The 19,654-nt window shown below is 27.9% G+C and overlaps 2 protein-coding genes across 4 annotated transcripts; one reads left to right on the top strand and one right to left on the bottom strand.

The window, feature by feature from the left end:
• Window positions 1-96: 96 nt before the first annotated feature.
• Window positions 97-5,556, bottom strand: LOC130451596 (mitochondrial potassium channel ATP-binding subunit). Of its 2 annotated transcripts, XM_056790719.1 has the most exons (13): window positions 5,309-5,556; window positions 4,925-5,228; window positions 4,711-4,869; window positions 4,504-4,649; window positions 4,124-4,340; window positions 3,714-3,898; window positions 2,903-3,080; window positions 2,614-2,733; window positions 2,453-2,556; window positions 1,979-2,153; window positions 1,567-1,745; window positions 1,220-1,367; window positions 97-275 (listed from the first exon to the last, which is right to left on the bottom strand). In XM_056790719.1, exons 1-13 carry the CDS (start codon window positions 5,341-5,343, stop codon window positions 192-194), a joined length of 2,034 nt encoding a protein of 677 aa, XP_056646697.1. In that variant the 5' UTR covers window positions 5,344-5,556; the 3' UTR covers window positions 97-191. The 2 variants fall into 2 exon arrangements, with proteins under 2 accessions (XP_056646697.1, XP_056646698.1); XM_056790720.1 differs by lacking the exon at window positions 5,309-5,556 and having other exon boundaries at window positions 4,711-4,826; window positions 4,925-5,103.
• Window positions 5,557-5,812: 256 nt separating this feature from the next.
• LOC130451594 (atlastin) lies at window positions 5,813-19,252 on the top strand. 2 transcript variants are annotated; one of them, XM_056790717.1, is made up of 11 exons: window positions 5,823-5,968; window positions 6,169-6,389; window positions 7,521-7,670; window positions 8,532-8,687; window positions 8,743-9,031; window positions 9,088-9,272; window positions 9,342-9,563; window positions 10,050-10,264; window positions 10,321-10,387; window positions 11,195-11,231; window positions 13,871-19,252. In XM_056790717.1, the coding sequence occupies exons 1-11, from the start codon at window positions 5,914-5,916 to the stop codon at window positions 13,936-13,938; spliced, it is 1,665 nt and encodes a 554-aa protein (XP_056646695.1). In that variant the 5' UTR covers window positions 5,823-5,913; the 3' UTR covers window positions 13,939-19,252. The 2 variants fall into 2 exon arrangements, with proteins under 2 accessions (XP_056646694.1, XP_056646695.1); XM_056790716.1 differs by lacking the exon at window positions 11,195-11,231 and having other exon boundaries at window positions 5,813-5,968.
• Window positions 19,253-19,654: the final 402 nt, after the last annotated feature.

The following is a 19,654-nucleotide window of genomic DNA, read 5'->3' as shown; positions in this document are numbered from 1 at the left end:
TTTACGACTATATAGATCATTTTAGGAGCTATTGACGCATTAGTTACTTTCACAAGACATTATTTAGATTTAAAAGGTACAATTCGGCCCATGTATTAAAATATTTTTTTTAATCCCAAAATCTGAAATACGATTCAAGATCGTTTACAAATTTTTATTTACATCATTAATTTACAATTTATACTAGGATTTCATCCAGCTGGGCTATTCTGCTGTTGATACACTAGTGACCAATAATAACCTCCCAATTTCTTCAGTTCTTCATGTGTTCCCATCTAAAATTGAAACAAATTGTAATAAGAAACAAGATTCAAAAATTTTTTATCAAGTTACTATAAGGTTTTCAATGCAAACTTTAAATAATGAATAAGTTGGAATTTCTAGTAACGGTGATATTCATACTACTACTACAACTCGTATATATAGGACAAATTTAGTTTACCTTTGGTCTCTAATGGCGATAACTTGTTTTCAAAATACAAGTGTGATTGTAAAATTTGGTCTAGCAATGTGTTCAATTTGGATAATGAGGTCAAATGAACTGACAAAACTAACTATATGAGAATCGACAAAACTGTAACAGCATGTAATAAGTATATTTTTCAGAGAACATGAAAACGTAGTAATATACTGGGAGACCATACATTCAATCAATAGATAACTATATGGTAGGTAGCTACCTAATTTACAATGTTTATTTTCAGTAGTTGTTAGAAAATTTTTTTGTTGACAAAGAATAGAATTTTTGATTTTTCATATTCCTTGTTATTTTGCTCCATTTTATCATACTCTATACATGGTTTAGACCAAAAATCTATTTGGAGTTGTACTCAAATCAGGGTATTATAAAATTTAAAATAAAAAGTATTCCGCAAATCTGCTACTATAAGAATATTTAACTGTTTACAGTTTTATAAAATCCAATAAAAAGTCTAATTAATCAATAAAGTAGAACTTTTGTTATTATTTTAATATATGAGTCACAAATTAGTTGCATAACCTTATTTTCTACTGCTATTTTATATTAAAATTCATTATTCAGTAAGAATGTTTATATTTAGAAAAACCAATAATGCTATTAGGGTCTGTATTATAAAAGTTCGACCGGACGTTATTCAAACCGCCGGTCGAAACTCCACTGATGGTTAACGTAACGAATCAAAGATTATAAGAAATATATATTCATGAGAATTGTATAGTTAACAAAAAATCAACTTGCCTCGACTATTTTTCCTTTATTTAAAACAACGATTAGATCTGCATTTTGAATTGTGGACAATCTATGAGCAATTACTATGACTGTCCTACCCTTCCGAGCTTTTTCCAATGCAGATAGTACAATATTTTCTGATTCTGAATCTAACGCACTAAAATAAAAATATATAAAAATCAGTACAGAAATCATTTTTAGTTAATCAAGTTTAACAAGAAGACTACATGTTGAAAAAATGGAGAAACGCATACCTAAGAAAAATAGCATAGCTCCACAATGCCAGATACTTAACAGTAAAAAAGAATAATATTTGTGTTATTTAATATGTTATTTGTATAAAATGAAAAAATTACCTCGTTGCCTCATCTAACAATAGAACAGCTGGATTTTTTAAAAGTGCGCGGGCAATAGCAATTCTTTGTTTTTGGCCCCCTGATAGGGTTACACCCCTTTCTCCTACAGGTGTATTATACCCTAATGGAAAATTTGTTATAAAATCATCTGCATTTGCCAAAAGTGCTGCTTGTTTTACCTGAAATATGTATTTCTGAATCATGATACTTTCTTGTGAGCTGCTTGAAAATAAATAAATATTTGGAACGTTTACCCATGTTTGAAGACGATAACTTAATTACCAAAGCACTGACAGTGTTGGTTTAGTTATATTGTAATGTTAATATTTTTATTCAAAAATTTTTTATTTTTTTTCAACCGCGTAGTGAGGTAATGACAGTTTGAAAGAATTATTAGATTAAATTGAATTACCTCCTCGTCAGTAGCATCTGGTTTGCCATAACGAATATTCTCCATAATTGAAGTACCAAAGAGTATTGGTTCTTGGCTTATTAAACCTAATATTTTTCCACGCAACCAAGAAGGATCTAAGTTTCTTATATCATATCCATCTATTGTTATACAACCATCTTTAACATCGTAAAATCTAAGATATAAATGTAATAAATGAATAAATCTCACAATGAAAGTCAATCAATTTTGTCAGTGCTGTTTGGTTCATTCAACCATTATATACATGTAAAAATAAGTTGAAAGTGTTGAAGAATCTTTGGAATTTTAAATGTAGTAATAGTTTAAAATAAGGTCGGTTTGTTTAAGCTTATATTTTGTATTTTGGAACTATGGTACAGTCTTATGAAATTGAGAAATCTTAAAACATGAAATAGATAGAAATACAAGCAAATAATTCAAGACACTATTTTCTTTCAAAATTTTGATACAAACCTTTCTAAAAGTGAAACGATTGTAGATTTTCCATTCCCAGAGGCTCCAACAATAGCAATAGTTTTACCTGCTGGTATTTTCAGATTAAATTCTTGTAGAATCATCTAAAAACAAATTTACTTTAGAATTAGGAGAAAAATTGATTTATCATTATCATTCACCTGTTGACTTCTGGTAGGATATGCAAAATAAACATTTTTAAATTCTATATCCCCTTTGATCAATTCATTTGGAAGTATATCTCCTCCCTTGAGAGACATATTTGGCATTTTATTAATATACTGAAAACAATTAAAAATCATAAACATAATTTATTTGTGGAATAGTCATGTCAATACATATATGATTGAGTGCAAACTTATAAAAATGACCAAGTTACTAAATGAAATGTGAACTTACTGAGTTGGAGAATAAATATATCTGTATCATATACTATTACTTGAAACTCACCTCAAAAACCCTAGAACCGGCAGCTACTCCTCGAACTACTGATCCAAATAACAAAGATATTTGTGCTAAAGAACGTTGTATTGTTTGAGAAGCCATTAAATATGCCATAACCTCTCCAGCTGATAACTGATTAGTTGCTAATAAATAACCACCCATATATAGAGTTGATAATACCATCCTAAAGGGGAAAAAATTCGGTATGTCAATGTAACACAATTTTTAATAATGAACACACTATTCACTTATAATACCCCAACATAATAGGAGTAGAGGACCTTTTGATTAAAGTCCAATTTATAGTTTATCATGTAGAAATTAAATGTGAATTTCTTTCCTGTGAAGGAGATACATTTGTGTATATGTAAGATAAATCGAGTAAGTTTAGCTTGGTTATTTGCTTCAATTTCAAACACTTCTTCCCGCCATCATATCCTGGATCTTTATCTGTTCCATATGTCCTAACCATACATACTACATGATGAAATTAGGAACCATTATATCTTCTAACAAACCATATAACTCATTGTTCACTTTTCTTTCCTATTCTAGCTTGTGCCACCAAAAATTCTCAATAGTATTTTCCATTCCCATATTTCTGGACTTCATTAAAGCTAATTATTTATATTTCTAAATTAGCGTTAGTTTAATTTTAATATGAATTTCCATATTTTTAGCCCTGCATACAGCCAAGTAGTTTTTTTTTCATAAAACTATTAAATTGTTTGATAACATTTTCAAGCATTAAAAGTGTGAGTTTCATTGATTTATCAACATATATACATTTTTGTATAAATAAAAATTTGAAGTTTACCCATTAATAAACATATTAGTTCCTGCTTGAAAAAAACCAATGCCCAAGCCTAAATCGATACTCAACGATTTTGCCAGTTCAGCTTCAGAGTTAAAAAGTTGTATTTCTTGGTCTTCCATTGCAAATGCACGAACAGTCCTTATGTTACTAACTGCTTCATCTGCTACAGCTGTGGTCTTCTCTATCTGTAACAAAAGAAATTGTACTTGCCAAGTTTAATAATACTTCTGTTAGACAATTCAGTTGTTTTCTTGTGAATAGAGATTTTTAGGTACTATATCTATTTGCTCAACTCATTTATCTAGCTATAATTTATAAATAAAGAATCTTAAGTCCACAAATCATAAAACAAAGAAAAATGAAATGCTGGCTGAATTATATTATTTTATGTTACTAAAAAATGTAGTTACCTGAGCTTGTGCTTTTCTGGAAATTGACCTTAGAAGAGTACCAAAAATGGTTCCTACAGCTATTACAGATGGTATGCACAGTAAAGAAACTAATGTCATTTGTGGAGATATCATAACCAAAGTAACTGAACAACCAACAATCTGTGTAGCAGCACGTAGTCCTCCAGACACAGTTTGCTTGAAACTACTTTTAAAATCTTGTACATCTGTGGTTAATCTGAAATATGTATATTTGAATAAGTTACTGAAATTAAATTCAAAACAAAACTTAGATTATTTATAAAAAAGAATATTTTTATTTTTGTCAATTCATAGGAAGAGAAGAAACTTATTTTCAAAATGATGAATTTATTTTAAATCAATTTGATTTTACTAAATACCTATTAATAATTTCTCCTGTCCTTTGCTGATCAAAAAAAGCTATATCTTGTTTTACTATAGACTCAAATAAATCAGCTCTCATTCTATAAGCCATTTTTTCTCCTAAACTAGAAAGCATTGATATGTAGAAAAATGTACTTGCACTCTGAAAGTAGCAAATATGTTTTAATATATTGGGAAAAATTACAACTTTTTATATTTCTTACCTGCGCAATATACATTCCAATTAACTTAAAAGCTGGCTTTTTCATATCAGCAATGAATAATTGAGTATCTTTACTTTCATTGAATTTTGATAGAACATTTACTACACCACCTAAAACTTGAGGAATTTGTATATTTAATAATGCCACAACTAGAGCTCCCTAAAACAATAATTAACTTAAAATTATCAATATTTTATGTGTGAGTATAACATACTACTACAGCTGCTATAAAGTACCAAATATGAGGTCTTAAGTAGGTCCATAATCTAATCCAATCAAACTTTGCATTCCTCTCAGATGGATTCTCATAACCCACCATTCTAGTTTTCTTTGCTTCACATAATACCACATTACGAGAAAGATGTACTTTAATTATCAAACTACCAGGTAATGTTACTCCAAATGTTGTTAAATAGAAACGTCTAGTTTGTGCTCCAGAATGTTTAGGTTTTGAAAGAATATTTTTAATATTAGCTGGTTTACTTAACCAGACTAAAGTATTTCTATGAGAAAGTAATCTACAAAAAGTAAAATGATGATTATATCACTTTTGTTATAAAGTAAAAAAATAAACTATTATATTTCATGATTAGCGTACTTGTTATGTAAATTATTTTGAAGTAATTTCCACATTGTAAACGAAAGTATATATCACACATTTAATAAAATAAAAAAATAAGAGCTAAAACTATAGCAGTTTCAAATAAGTTTTGTGCATTTTCATTAGTCTAATTCAAATTATTTTTCATTTAAATATTTAGAATGATCTTCTTGTCATTTTAAAAATTTTAAATGGTTAAGTTACTCTTCTAGTCTGACATTGGATAATGTTCTAAAGCTGACCACATATCAGGTATAGTTATTTCATAGAGCTAAGCCTGTGGCAAAAATAATCACTAAAGGCCCGTTTACACGAGTTTAGTGAACAAATATTTAGTTAAGGGTAGTAAGCATTTAGTACAGGTACTAAACACTAAACTGTCTGTTCACACGGCTTAAAATTAACTAAACACTTAAACTAAATACTTGCTCACTAAACTCGTGTAAACGGGCCTTAATATATTGGTTTTTTGTATTGGGTGTTCTATGAAATATAATTGACAATCGACTCTGAGTTGTCATATTGTCATTCCAAAATTGGTTTCAACTTTCAAGAGTCAATTGGAATATTGTAAATCGTAATAAAGAATAATTACTTTCATCATGTCAGAATTGAAAAATCGGAAAAGATTTGAGAAAAAACAACATTCTACAGAAGGTAAAGCATTGCAAGGTTACTGAAGCCACAATGTTTGAAAACTTGTTTTGTGGTTAAAAACGTTGAACAATGAACTGGCAAAAATTAGTATTAATTTTCTCCACAGTTTTATTATTCATCGTAATTATATTAAACATGATCTATGATTTTTCAGTAGTAACTTAAAATGTCAGCAAAATCATGACAACTTTTTGTTCCAGATGAATTTGAATATGATGATACAATGACAAAACCTCATGCAGTTCCAATAGTTGTGGCAGATGAAAATCATTCTTTCAAATTAGATGAGGAGGCCCTTAAGAAAGTTTTGATGAAAGAAGACTTGAAGGATAGATTTGTGGTTGTAATATCAGTAGCTGGTGCTTTTCGTCATGGCAAATCCTTTTTGCTGGACTTCTTCTTAAGATACATGAATGCTAAGGTATTTATACAACATGTTTCAATTAATAAAATATAAAAAAATCTTTTTTTTTCTATGACTGTTGGTATGTTCTGGATTGATTCTAACATTTTAAAATTCTTTATGATTTATTTTTTTAAAATATTTAAGTGTATTGAAAGGTTAATAACATATCTCAATATGTTGTTAAATAGGTAATATTGGATTATTGTAAAGTATTTTGTTTAAACTATAAGTCTGGTCTTAAACAATACAATCCTACATAATTTCAAGTTCAAAAACAATCTTTTAAAGGAATTTTGCTTGTCATAATAAAAAACAATATGTAACATTTATATGGTTATTGCATAATAGGAAACAAAATATAGTATATCGATAACAATATTGATGTCAGTTCAAAATAATGATTATTGTTTATATTAGACCTTGAACTCCCATTCATTATGTATATAGAGTGTAACAGATATGAATCTACATAAGGTAGATAAAAATATAAGCTAAAATTTGGCAATCTATTTTATGGAGAGTTTTGAGTTAAGTTTTGTATTTTTTTGTTATGTTATAATTACATAAATTATAATAATTATTTTTACAACAACATATAAATATTTGTTAACTTAATCATCTGTAAATTAAACCAGTTAATTTAGGTTAATTTTTATATCTATGCTTGAAAATAGTATTTATATATCAGTTATTTGTATAGTTTTCCTAATTACGTGAATTTTTGAAAATTAAATCAACTGATTTGTTAGGTGATTTATTTTCATTATACCTGTATTGTATTTTGAGAAATCATTTCCTATAATCTAGAGAATATAAACTTAATAAATTTCTTGATTTTTGTGAATGAGTTTATGTATTTGAAACAACTAATAGAATACATATATCTATATCAACCTTTGTTTTCTATATTTGCATATCCAGTTAACGAAATTTTGTCATCAATCGTCAAAATTTCAAATTCAATCTTTTATTTAGTTGGATCTCTGTGCTCAAATATCCATGATATATATTTTTTCTAGTAATTTACCAGAATCTGCTTATTAACTGATATTTGTCGTGTAGTATGGACAATTTGAAGAATGATTTTATAAATTGTGAATTAACAAACTTTAATGGGTTCTCATATATTTTTTTTAATATTTTCAGTATGTCTTGAAACAAAATACATCAGAATGGATTGGTTCAGAAGATGCTCCTTTAGAAGGTTTTTCTTGGAAAGGAGGCTCAGAAAGGGATACTACTGGAATTCTAATGTGGTCTGATGTCCACACCACAGAACTCAGCACTGGAGAAAAGGTCTAGTATATCATTTTCAATTATGAAATGGATTTTTAAAATTTTTATTTTTCAATATTTATACTGTTTATTGGGTTTTACATATCTGGTTTGTGTTTAAAGCATTCTGTGTTCTGGTTGAATACATTTATACCATGTTTATCAGTACATGATTAGAGAAATGATTGTAATTTTTTAAACTGTTTTCACTTATTTTTAACTATGAAAATACTGAATCCATTCAATCAGTTATTTTCTGTAAATGCCATGACATAGATATCTAAAATACGAAAAACATTGTAAGACATTCTTGATGTGTATTGAATAATAAGCCCAGGTATCTATGTGAGCTGTAAATAGGGACAAGTAGTACAACTAATAAAATTAAAGCGAACAGTTAGTGATTTTTAATAAACAAATTGTAGGTCATTGACTCTATAGAAATAAAAATCAAGAGAAAGAGTTTATAGCACTATAAGTATAATTTATCAAAATCATTATAAAAAATTGCTAAAATCAAAAAGGATGTACATAAAAAAGTTGAAATATGATTCTTGTTAAACTCTATAACACTGTGTAGTATTTTTTAATGCAAAAACTTTTATTTCACCTCAAATTTCAAATATAAGCAAAAATAATATAATAAAATCATTTCCAACAGATTTATCTTATTCCAGGAGTGATATTTACCAAAAAATAAAAGAAATTCAAGTGTTTTGTCCACTGATATCTTTCTCGGTAACAACTATTATAGATATTTATACAATTTCATTAATCTATATATGGCGTATAACAGTAACTTATAAATCCTATTTACTACTCATTCTATTTTCATATCCCATTGAAGGGAGTTATCTAGAAGTAATATTATTCGCATTTTAGATAGCTGTTATATTACTAGATACACAAGGAACATGGGATAGCAAAAGTACAGTTAAAGAATGTGCTACAATATTTGCTTTAAGTACAATGCTGAGCTCAGTGCAAATTTATAACTTATCAAGTAACATACAAGAAGATGATTTACAACATCTGCAGGTAATTCCTATAGATTCTAGTTGTTATTTTCGGATATAATTTTTTTCTATTGTAGCTATTCACTGAATATGGAAGATTGGCGCTGGCAGATTCTGGAACTACACCTTTCCAGAGATTACAATTTCTAGTCAGGGATTGGCGCTTCCCATATGAAGCTCCTTATGGTGCTGTAGGTGGTCAACAAATTTTACAAAAACGTTTAGAAGTGAATGAACATCAACACAGTGAATTACAATCTTTAAGAAGACACATTAGCTCTTGCTTTACTGAAATTGCTTGTTTCTTGATGCCACATCCAGGCATTAAAGTTGCAACAAGTCCAACTTTTGATGGTCGACTCACAGGTGTGTGAAAATCACTGGAAATATCTGAGGGATATATATTTTGAATGTTTTTTTAGAAATTGATAGTGAATTCAAGGACAATTTGAAAGTGCTTGTACCAATGCTGTTAGCTCCAGAAAATTTAGTACTCAAAAAAATTAACGGAGATAAAGTTAAAGTCAGAGATTTTGTACAATATTTCAAATCCTATATGCAGATATATGAAGGAAATGAATTACCAGAACCAAAATCTATGCTTGTGGTAAATATTTTATTGTTTCATTCAGAACATTTTTACTTTTAAGACTTTCATTGTAACATTGCTTTTTAGGCCACTGCAGAAGCAAATAATTTAGCAGCTGTTGCTGATGCGAAAGAAGCTTATGTTAACATGATGGAGGAGGTCTGTGGAGGAACTAAACCCTACCTTAAAACAGAATTAATTGAAAGTGAACATCAAAGAGTTAAAGACAAAGCAATACAACAATTCAATGCCAAGAAGAAAATGGGGGGTGAAGAATTTAGTTTGACTTATAAGGATCAACTAGAAAAGGTAATAATTTCTTATAAAATTTTTATTTTTTGTATTATATGTACTGAAATGAATGTTAAACTATTTCATATTTTTGTTTATCAAAAATAATTTTTTTATAAAAATTCGATTACATGAATTATAGTTACTAAGTATAAATTAAAATTTATGAAATTATATTATGGAAGAATAAAAATACAATAAATAATTTAAAATTCCTGGATTTGTTGCTAATATTTATACTAAATGCTCAGTTTACTACCACTGTTTCAATAACCTTGTTAATGTCTTCATGTAGACTGTTAACCTTCAGTCTCTGAAGATGATAACTTGGTATGATAAATATGCGTTAAATAACGTAATTCTGTGTTGTAGTGGTAGTATGTTGAGTATGAAATAAATCAGTAAAGTGTTGAAGCAGTAGGGTATTTCTACAGTTGAGATATAAATTTTTAGATATTTAACCTATTATTACCTACTTTTTATTGATAAATTGATCAATTACAGGATATTGAAGAGACATTTACTCAGTTCAAAGCTCACAATGAAAGCAAAAATATCTTTAAGTCAGCCAGAACCCCTGCCGTATTTTTTGCATTAGCTGTTATGTGCTATATCCTGTCTGGTATATTTGGATTCATTGGAATCTATTCAATTGCTAATCTTTGTAATATGTTGATGGCGGTGGCATTCCTTACATTAGGTACATGGGCTTATGTGAGGTAAGTGTTTATATTTACTTAACCAACATTTGTAACAAAATGTATTTTTTAATTAGATACAGTGGTGAAATGAGGGAAATTGGATCATACATAGACGAAACAGCAAACTTTATTTGGGAAAACGTAAGTTAACCATTTTCATTTATTACATTTTCTTTTAATACACTAATATTGCATTTTTACCCTGTCAATTGTTTATTTGTATTATGCGTTTATAATCCAGGATTGCCAATGGTATTTGAATTAAAATTAGCTATGGAGTGGTACACCAAAAAATCTAGGGGACATATTAAGATTCAATAATAGTGAAATATGTGGAAGACAGAGAAAAGAAAGGGGAAAGTATGAAGGTGATAATTACAAATTTGACATATTAAGCTACAGAAACAATATTAAATTATTATGCAGAGAGAAAACTATATAAATATGTGTACTAAATAAAAAACAAAAAATATCCATTTAATTGATATTAGAATCAAAATAGCTGATAAAATTATAATTATGGTGTTACCAACACATGTGTTCAATTTGAAGGGACAGAACTCCAAAAAATAAATTCTAAGGTCTAAAAATACCGGCAGATTGAAAGAATAATACCATTCCCACAAAAATCCTTTTTCACAAAATAATTGCTGTAGGTATTATTGTAAATAATCATACTGGATACCACTACATCAGTACTCAGAATTATACTGTCTAGTCCGTCGAGTGTTTTATATGTCGATGATTCATATCCCGCTCGATTGACCAGATGAGGTAATTTTGAGTATTGGTGTAGTGGTAGTAAACTGATAAATATCAATATCAATATGTATTATTCACAATGAAGCTCAGAATATGTCTTATAGCAATCCTGGACAATATATTAATTATTCTACTTCTTTATACATTTCTAACTTAGTGACTAATATCAATTAATCCCATTTTTAGCATGCCTATTTCAAAAAACGAAAACTAAGAAAACAGCGTATGTATTCCGTGATTACTTTTGCATGTTTCGATGATTCATTGCACATTATAATTGCATGTTCTCACCAACTAAATTGATCTTGAATTGCATTCATGCGATACAAGTTTAATGATTATAATTTCCAATCACAAATTGTAATAAATGAACAATGCTGTCAAATTAGAGATTATAACACCAATTTTAGTTTAAAAAATATTAGATTCGCAAGGTTCCTTAAAAATAGTCACCAACAGAGATAAAGATAATATTATAGAAAAAATTTCTTTGCAATTTGTTCATGGTAAGTATAATCACTTAGCTGTTATGTGTTATTTCATAGTTATTAATTCAGGTGAATTTAAAAAATCCAACTAGTGTTTTTTAGACTTTTGTTGAATATGGAATATTTATGAGTACAAATTCAGAACTTTCATTGTTTATACAGACCATTCTAAAAATAATTTTTGTTGTAAATGAAATTGTTGTATATGCTTAACTTCGTATTCTCCATATTTCATAGAAGTTTGTTCTATAAAAATAGAATTAAGCATGGCTTCTGGCAGAAGGCTATACTTGTAAGCTTAAAGCTTCAGAATTATTACACAATCAGTAAATAAATGTGCACTTTAAATATATTATCAAGAAAACCTTGAAATGATACAGAGGTGATGTTAATGAAAGCAAGAGAAATTATTTTTTAATACTATTATTAATTATATCATAACTTTTAAATAGTGGAAAAAGACTTATATCATTAGTACTGACTTGTTATACACAGAAAAATTTAGATGCATCATTCCTTAACACTGTGTAGAGAACTGTGGTGGCGTTATTTTCTACTGTCTATTTTGGAATGTAAAGGAAAATGAAAATGTCTTATCTTCTAGCTTGCGAGTATCTTTTCATGTGCCGATTAATACATAACTGATTGTCAATACAGATTCTTTATCACTTAAAATCTTACAGTCCCTGTATAGAAACTAACCTGAAGTGAACAAATAGTATTAAATCGGATGCTACCAGTTTGTTATTAAAACGAAAATTAAAAATCTAGAAAAATGTGGAAAAGCTGAAAACACTTAATAGTCAATTAACGTAAGCTTCAAATTAATAAAATTCATCCACAAATACGATCCTCCGAATATGCTGAAATCAATAAAAAAATTTTGGTAATAATATATTGAGCACTAAAGTAACACACCCATATATATTTAACCGAGAAAATCCACCAATATGTGAATTTTGTAATGAGAATCTAAACGTTGAACTGCCTAACAACTTCCCAAACAATATAATCTCTTTACTTAACAACAATTGGAATTCCTCAAACTTAATCAAATATCTAAAAGTCACTAAATTGTATTACAAATTGTGAATTGCCATGTCGCTAATAACCTTTGTGGTTGATGCGACAATAAATTTATAAAAAAAGTATTAAAAAAAAAACAAAATCAGTATAAGGTTATAAAGTGAAAACACGAACCAGCAGTTAGTTAACTGGCGTTGATGTACTGAGATGTTGTAGTCATTGCTTAGAAATGATCCGTTGGATGTGGCACAGCAGCTGTAGAGCAACGGGTGTAGAAAATATCACCACAAATTCATTTGAACATTCTTATTATTGTTGACTCTTAAGAGTTGTAAGATGAAAAGTATCTAGAAAGGAAATTTTACTATTTAAATAGATTTTAAGTAAGGAGTCGACAAATTAATTTTATTTTAGTTGAAGAAGTGACTATATAATACAAGTGATTACTGTGTCACAATAATTGATCGACAAAATGGGAAAAATAATTGATGAAAATCGTAATAGGCCGATTGGTATGTCACAGGGATCAATGAAATTAATGTGAAAAAAGTATTTCCAATGAAACGGAGTAACTCGTGTGGTTAACTGGTAGCTATCCTAAAGTGAATGAAAACAGAATATTCTGGTTTTGTTGTATTAAACTATAGGAAATCTAATGTACTACTTGGATATACAATACAATTATTGTGTTGTTTCACTTTTGGTTGCTCTGATTACTGTTAGTACTAATTACTTTTCTAGATATCTTGGAATATTAAATCATTCTACTATTCTGTATGCAAATTGCTGTAACCTATGAACTTTCAATAAAAATATTTCATAACAAAATTTGCATGGAAGCAAGAGTTTTCTCTCTTTTGTGCAGTTTTATTTATTCCAACTTCATTTGTTTTACAATGTTTTACTGCTCTTTTTTGTATTTCTAAGTTTATCCTATATGACCCGTCTAAAATCTCTGATGAGAACATTTTGATATCACTAATATTTGTGCTCTGAAAGTCAGACTCTTTAGTGCTCTTTAAGAATAATATATAAAGAAAAGAAGTTGAACAAAAGTTACAAAATAGCAGTAATTTCTGTAAAAATATAATTTTATTTTGTAAATGATAGATAGAGCTACAAACTATAGCATTTTGTTGCTTATAAATATTTTTTTAGTAAAACAAAAATTCGAAATAATCTGTATATTACTAATAACATGTAATTATTTATTGGGATATGGTTAAAAAATTTGCAATTGGAAAATTAATATGCTCAACTTACTGATCAAATATGTTTTGTACAATTTTGATTTTTATCAGTTTAATATGTTTACATAGTAGAAAGTGAATTTTGATATTTTTTATAGTGGTTGAAGACCGTCATCCAAGGTTACCTAGAAAACGGTATGCAACAGGTGGCTGCAGAAGTAGCTGAACGAACATTAAGGAACGCCACACAAGTAGCAGCGAATGGTGGTAAAAAAGATGCATGATTAGTATGTTTTATTTATATGCGTGAGTTATTCAAAATTCCCAATGCTACTGCTATGTTACATATATCATCAAATTTGGGGACATAAAACTGTACCTAAATATTGTGTACAGATTGGATTGTTAAATCTTGCCATCACTTTTTATTTCTTTATTTCACATGTACAGATTTGTAGCCTTGTGTGTATGTATATATGTAACATTATTTTATTTTATATATTTTTACATCCATATTGTATTGTGATATCTTGGCAATGTTGGTATTAGAATAAATCTTTTTTATTATTTATTATTTTATATGGTATAATTAATTCTTTAATTTTAATTTTGGAAAATCAATAAAAAATGGGAAAAATAAGCATTTACATTAGGAAAGGTATTAGTTCTGGCTCAATAATGACATTGAACAAGAACTTTTTATGGGAAAAAATAATTAAAATAAAAAAAATCATATCCACATCCTATTCATTGTAAGTAAAGTAATAAACATGTCTAAATCTTTTTCCAATAATAAAATTATTTTCTTATATATTTTTTCTCTCATAATCATATTTTTATATATACATGGTGGTAATGGTCAATAATTATTGTGTCCTTCACTTGAAACAAGATAGTTGATTAGTTTTGTTATAACTTTATATTTTCTTATACTTATATTCTTTTGCATTTTTTCATTTATTTTATTTTTCATTAGATTGTACTTGTGTTATATCTGTGAAGAATTCTTTATACATAAAATCATTATTTTATACAAACTTCAGCCCCTAGATAATATACAAAATTACCAACCATGTCTATTGTCGGCCATTGTCATTACAAAAGTCTCACTCTGTTTTCGATTTTTGTTTTGTTGATCACAAATTTAATTATTCAATTATCAAAAAGTGTACAAAAATAGAATGCTCCCTAGTTTTACATCAAAATTTTAAATTCTTTATTGTTGTAATATTATAATATAAATAATCAACTGTTAAATATTGGAATAATAACTGCCATTAACACTATTCTTTATTCCTGTATATATTTATGTGAATCTGTAACATTTTAATACTTAAAATCTTGGTCTAAGTATTTTTAATATGAAAAGAAAACTTTTTTAACATAAAATATAGGCTTTTAATCTGAAAGTTTGAAAAGTAAATGGCAGCTATCAACTGATTATCATATTTCTCTAAATTATACTAAATCAGGAAAGTAGGATGGTTGTGAACAATCATATACTTTCATTTTCTTACAAGAACTTTGGGATCATTATTGTAATATTTACTTGCTTTTTCTATAAGAATTCTTATCTTCTGGATTAATTTACCTCAAGATATAGAATAAGAAATAAAATATAAAATGACACTATTTGGAAATCATCTAGAATGTTAACAATGATAGATTATTGACTAATGTGGTACATCATGATTTGAAGGAGAAATGTGAAAACTATGTAGCAGGCAAAATCTGTAAAAAACAAAATATACAAAAAGAAACTAAATTGTACAAAACATTTCACCAATAAGGTTATAATTGAATAATTTCAGAAAAGAAATTTAAAAAAATGGAAAAACAACTAAATTGAGATTATTAGAGCCGTTGATAATGTTTATACACCTGATACTTCTACATCAACACACTATCTGGTCTTTCGAGCCGGATATGAACCAGAGACCTATGGAAGATTCGTGTTAATGTAGGGGTAGTAAACATTGTGTTCGATAAGAAGAAAAGGAGGTAGAAGATTACATAAATTTAGTATAAATGGAGAGCCTGCCAATATTCAAAACCTGAAAAAAATCATCCTTTTCTGATTAATTTGTTGTCCAGTCCTAGGTTAAGAATTGTATTAACGTTTTTAAATTGTTTTCATGATAGACGGAATTTGAAATCTTTATAGCTATTGACTTTATTTTATGTTGAAAAGGTTCAATTCATTGTTTAAAAACAGTTTATGCATTCAATGTTCCTCTTGAAATGGCATCTATTAGTAAAAAATAAATTATAGTTGATTTAGAAGTAAAGAATATTAGGAGTTTATTTTTCTGTGGATGAAAAATTTTTACTTTAGCAAATAGTTTGGTATATAGTTTGTAAATTACTGGTGCCAATATTTTTTTAAACAACTATAGTGACATGCAATTAAATATACACTAGAGAATATTTTGTCTATAAAAGGTCTCTCATTTTTTTTATTGTGTAGAGGTGTCCATAATTTTATTAGGTAGGTATATGTGCAGCTTTGTTATCCCTGCCGTCATTCAATTTTGAAGAATGTAACAGTGGTTTTTATGGAAATTCATATTTGATGAAAGTTTGAATTTAATTATTTGGGAACCATAATAAATTAAATAATATATAAACTTTTTTGGTAAACTAAATTATTTGTATGTTCTTAAAATTTTCTCTAATTCATAGTCTTCCACTTCTGTTGTGTGTTGTTCTATTAGATCTTCATGCTTACCATCTTGATTTTGTTAAAGGGTATTTATAAGCAAATAGCTCAGACAAATTTATTAAAATGTTTGAGGCCAAGGGGCTTTTCGACATACACCATACACAGGTGCTTAGTAAACTTATTTGTTTCTTACAATTAAGCACATCTTAGAGTTAGCAGTATTGGATGATGACTGAATCTCTTTTTTAGGTTTCTAAACTTATTTATGTATAAACAAATTTTCTTGTTTGAAACATTTTATCTATAGGTATAACTATATGTGTCAATATGAAAAGAAATTTTAGCAAAAATATTTCAAGATCACACAAATCAGCAGGTTATAAATTCTTCCAAAATTGATACTTGTAATACCATTTATTCAAAGTGAAATATTACTTTTGTGCCAGAGAAAATGGAATTTCTTTTCATGTAATGATTATTTCTAATATTTTTGAAATTATTTATTTATTATATTTGTTCTTCATCTAGGCAAGTCTAGTTTTCAGGATAAAATACACAATAACCAATTTTAATATTATTTTCCTGTCTTTTGATTTAGACCATTATAATTAATCGTTATAAATTGAACATTAGATATATTTCATTAGGGGTTACATTAGAGTGAAACTTTTCGTCTTATATAGATCGCCTTCTAGCTCCAGATTTCTAATGAACTCCAGTATCTGTGCTGGCTTCAAAGTGGTTACATTTTTGCTTCTACATTTTCCATCTAAAGTATATACATGCAAAGGTGAAGAATTTTAGAAGGTGAACTGGAGTTTTATCCTTCTCCACAAAAAATCTTAATCAATTTCTTTTAGATCAAATCAACCAATAGTATTGGTTTCCTCCTTTTTCCCACAAACCTTAGTGTTTTCTTAAACCACAAATAAGCTCCGATTCAACTAAAGGCGTTTGTATGTCTAAATGTCTAAAAACTATTATACTTGCCTATTTCATTAAATTTTTTTCTTTCAGCATTTTCAAAAATTCATGGGATTGTGAGCTATATATTTTCTAATAATAGTATCGATATTCTACTAGAAATAGAGTTGGTGTGGTGAAAAATTTGCAACTTACAGAATTGCAACAAATCAAAATAAAAATTTCAGGTGAAGTTCTTGCTTATTTCAAAGCATTGTATTGTAAGAGAAATAATCCTCAATTTACGAGTGCGTTCTTGAATTTTTTTTTTCAATGGAGTTCTAATTAACTGGAAAAAGTTGTCGTGTGTATTGTTTCTAGCATATAATTGTCGTTTTTAACTGTGGCAATGAATGACAATTAATTGGTGTTAACTCTTTGGTTTTATTTTTACTTAACATAAATCTTTGGTCAGCCTTTTCGTTTATTTTCTCCTCCGCCAGGGGCATATGAATTATACTAAAAAAATATGCAACAGAATTATAGTTTTTTTAATTAGAATTTATTCCAACTATTATCAATTAAACTGATACGATAAAGCTTATTTAATACTATGTACTTTTCCATTTAAATTTCTATTTAACAATAATTAATACTTAGCTCAGCTATAGATTATGCGAATTGGTAGAGTTCGAGGTGCTTTTTGTCATCTAATGCCAAATGGTGTCGATAGGGAGTTGATCGGGACTATTTGAAGGCTAGTTTAAAACAGGAATATTCAATCCCCTGCATATGTTTTTGCTGTCTAGTAGGATACACCATTTTGTCAAATTGATTCCCCCATTTAGCGATTGAATTTCATTAAAGTAATAATTCATATACTTTACATCATTGACATTACCATCAATACAAAATAGATGTCCAATTCCTTTCAAGGACATTCTAATAACTCTAGTTCGTGTTCCAGTCCTCTTTGTCTATTTCTCCGTTGAAGTGGTTTAGCTATTGCTTGTAAAATTTTTTTTTGTAGAATCCATGTCTTCTAATTCTCCAAAAAACAAGTGTCTTGAAATTGGTCTTCTAATTGCGTGGCCCTATTTTACAATCTATTCTCAAGAAGAAGCTCGGCAATCTTGTCGATTGGTTACAAAGAATAACTCAGCATAAAAAGTTAAAGGAAAAATGTAAAAAAATCAATTTATTGAAAATTATAACCGGTAACCGGTACTAGTCCCTTAAATTGTGAAATTTTATTTCTCACTGTTCCTTGAGGAATACTGAAATTACAAATGATTTGCAAAGTCCTTTATTATTGGCCGCAAAAAGCAATTTCATAACTCGTTGGATAAATACTTTTCCACGAATCATTTTAACTTGTAAATAAATTAAATCACTCAATATTATAAATGTCTTGGATGATTGAGTTTACTTGACAGAACCACAAAATAAGCCTAGTCGAATTTGTTGAATTTATGATAATTAATTAAAAACCATATGACTAACATTTTGTTGCATATTTGTTCTTGCCCAACTTATACGCGTAGAGGTTCGTATAATCTAGAGCTAAGGGAATAAGTATAATCCTTAAGAGCTACAAAGTAAGAAGAAATCGTATTCTGTCGCAAAAAAGTTACTCACATGCGTAATATTTTAAATTTGTATTGAAAATATTATTTGCATGTTTAATAATATGTTAATGGTATTTTTATATTGTTGTAAGTACTGACATTGCAATATTTGTTACACCGAAGTGCCTCATTAACTAACATCTATATATTTAGTGTTAATGTATACATATGGATAGGTATGTCTGTATGTATATTTATACACTGTTTTTTGTCTTACACCAGAAATTCATTATGTTGTTTCTTTTAGCCATTTGAAAAGCCTTTTTTACTTTACAATTTAGGGTATTTTCATAATCAGAACAGTCTTAAAACTGATTTATTAAAATTGTTAATTGATGCTCAATTTTTGTTTAAACCTCATATATGTATTTATATATTACTATTTCTGTTAAGTTTCTAGTTTGTATTTTATCAAACAGCACTTGGCTCAAAAATGGTTTGTGATAAAGTTATATTGAGATATATTTCATGGGCGTTAGAAGAAAAAGAGATATTGCCTATTTAAAGAAAATGTTTGGATAAAATCGAACCTAAAAATATTGTTGCTCATGTTAAATATATTTGTTTCTATTTCCAATCAAAAGAATTCTTTAAAATTGTTGATAAATACAGGTTGCATATATGGAACTCGGCACTTTAATTTTAAATTCTCATTAAATGTAGTAATTTATGTAACATAATGTGCAATAATTTTTTTCTTTATAATATAGTGACACTGATTTTAATTGCATGATAAAATAAAATAAAAA

The sequence above is a fragment of the Diorhabda sublineata genome, chromosome X (assembly GCF_026230105.1).
Source record: "Diorhabda sublineata isolate icDioSubl1.1 chromosome X, icDioSubl1.1, whole genome shotgun sequence".
Classification (NCBI taxonomy): domain Eukaryota; kingdom Metazoa; phylum Arthropoda; class Insecta; order Coleoptera; family Chrysomelidae; genus Diorhabda; species Diorhabda sublineata.
This window is presented reverse-complemented; position numbering and strand designations above follow the sequence as displayed.

What these genes read in the sequence shown, in the direction of transcription:
- LOC130451596 (XM_056790719.1), bottom strand. Translation starts at nt 5,343, where the DNA reads ATGTGGAAATTACTTCAAAATAATTTACATAACAA. An exon ending in TTGGAATGTATATTGCGCAG is followed by an intron (nt 4,650 to 4,710) that starts GTAAGAAATATA and finishes TGCTACTTTCAG; the next exon opens with AGTGCAAGTACATTTTTCTA. An exon ending in CCGGTTCTAGGGTTTTTGAG is followed by an intron (nt 2,734 to 2,902) that starts GTGAGTTTCAAG and finishes AATTGTTTTCAG; the next exon opens with TATATTAATAAAATGCCAAA.
- LOC130451594 (XM_056790716.1), top strand. Translation starts at nt 5,914, where the DNA reads ATGTCAGAATTGAAAAATCGGAAAAGATTTGAGAAAAAACAACATTCT. An exon ending in AAAACAACATTCTACAGAAG is followed by an intron (nt 5,969 to 6,168) that starts GTAAAGCATTGC and finishes TTTTTGTTCCAG; the next exon opens with ATGAATTTGAATATGATGAT. An exon ending in TAAGATACATGAATGCTAAG is followed by an intron (nt 6,390 to 7,520) that starts GTATTTATACAA and finishes TAATATTTTCAG; the next exon opens with TATGTCTTGAAACAAAATAC.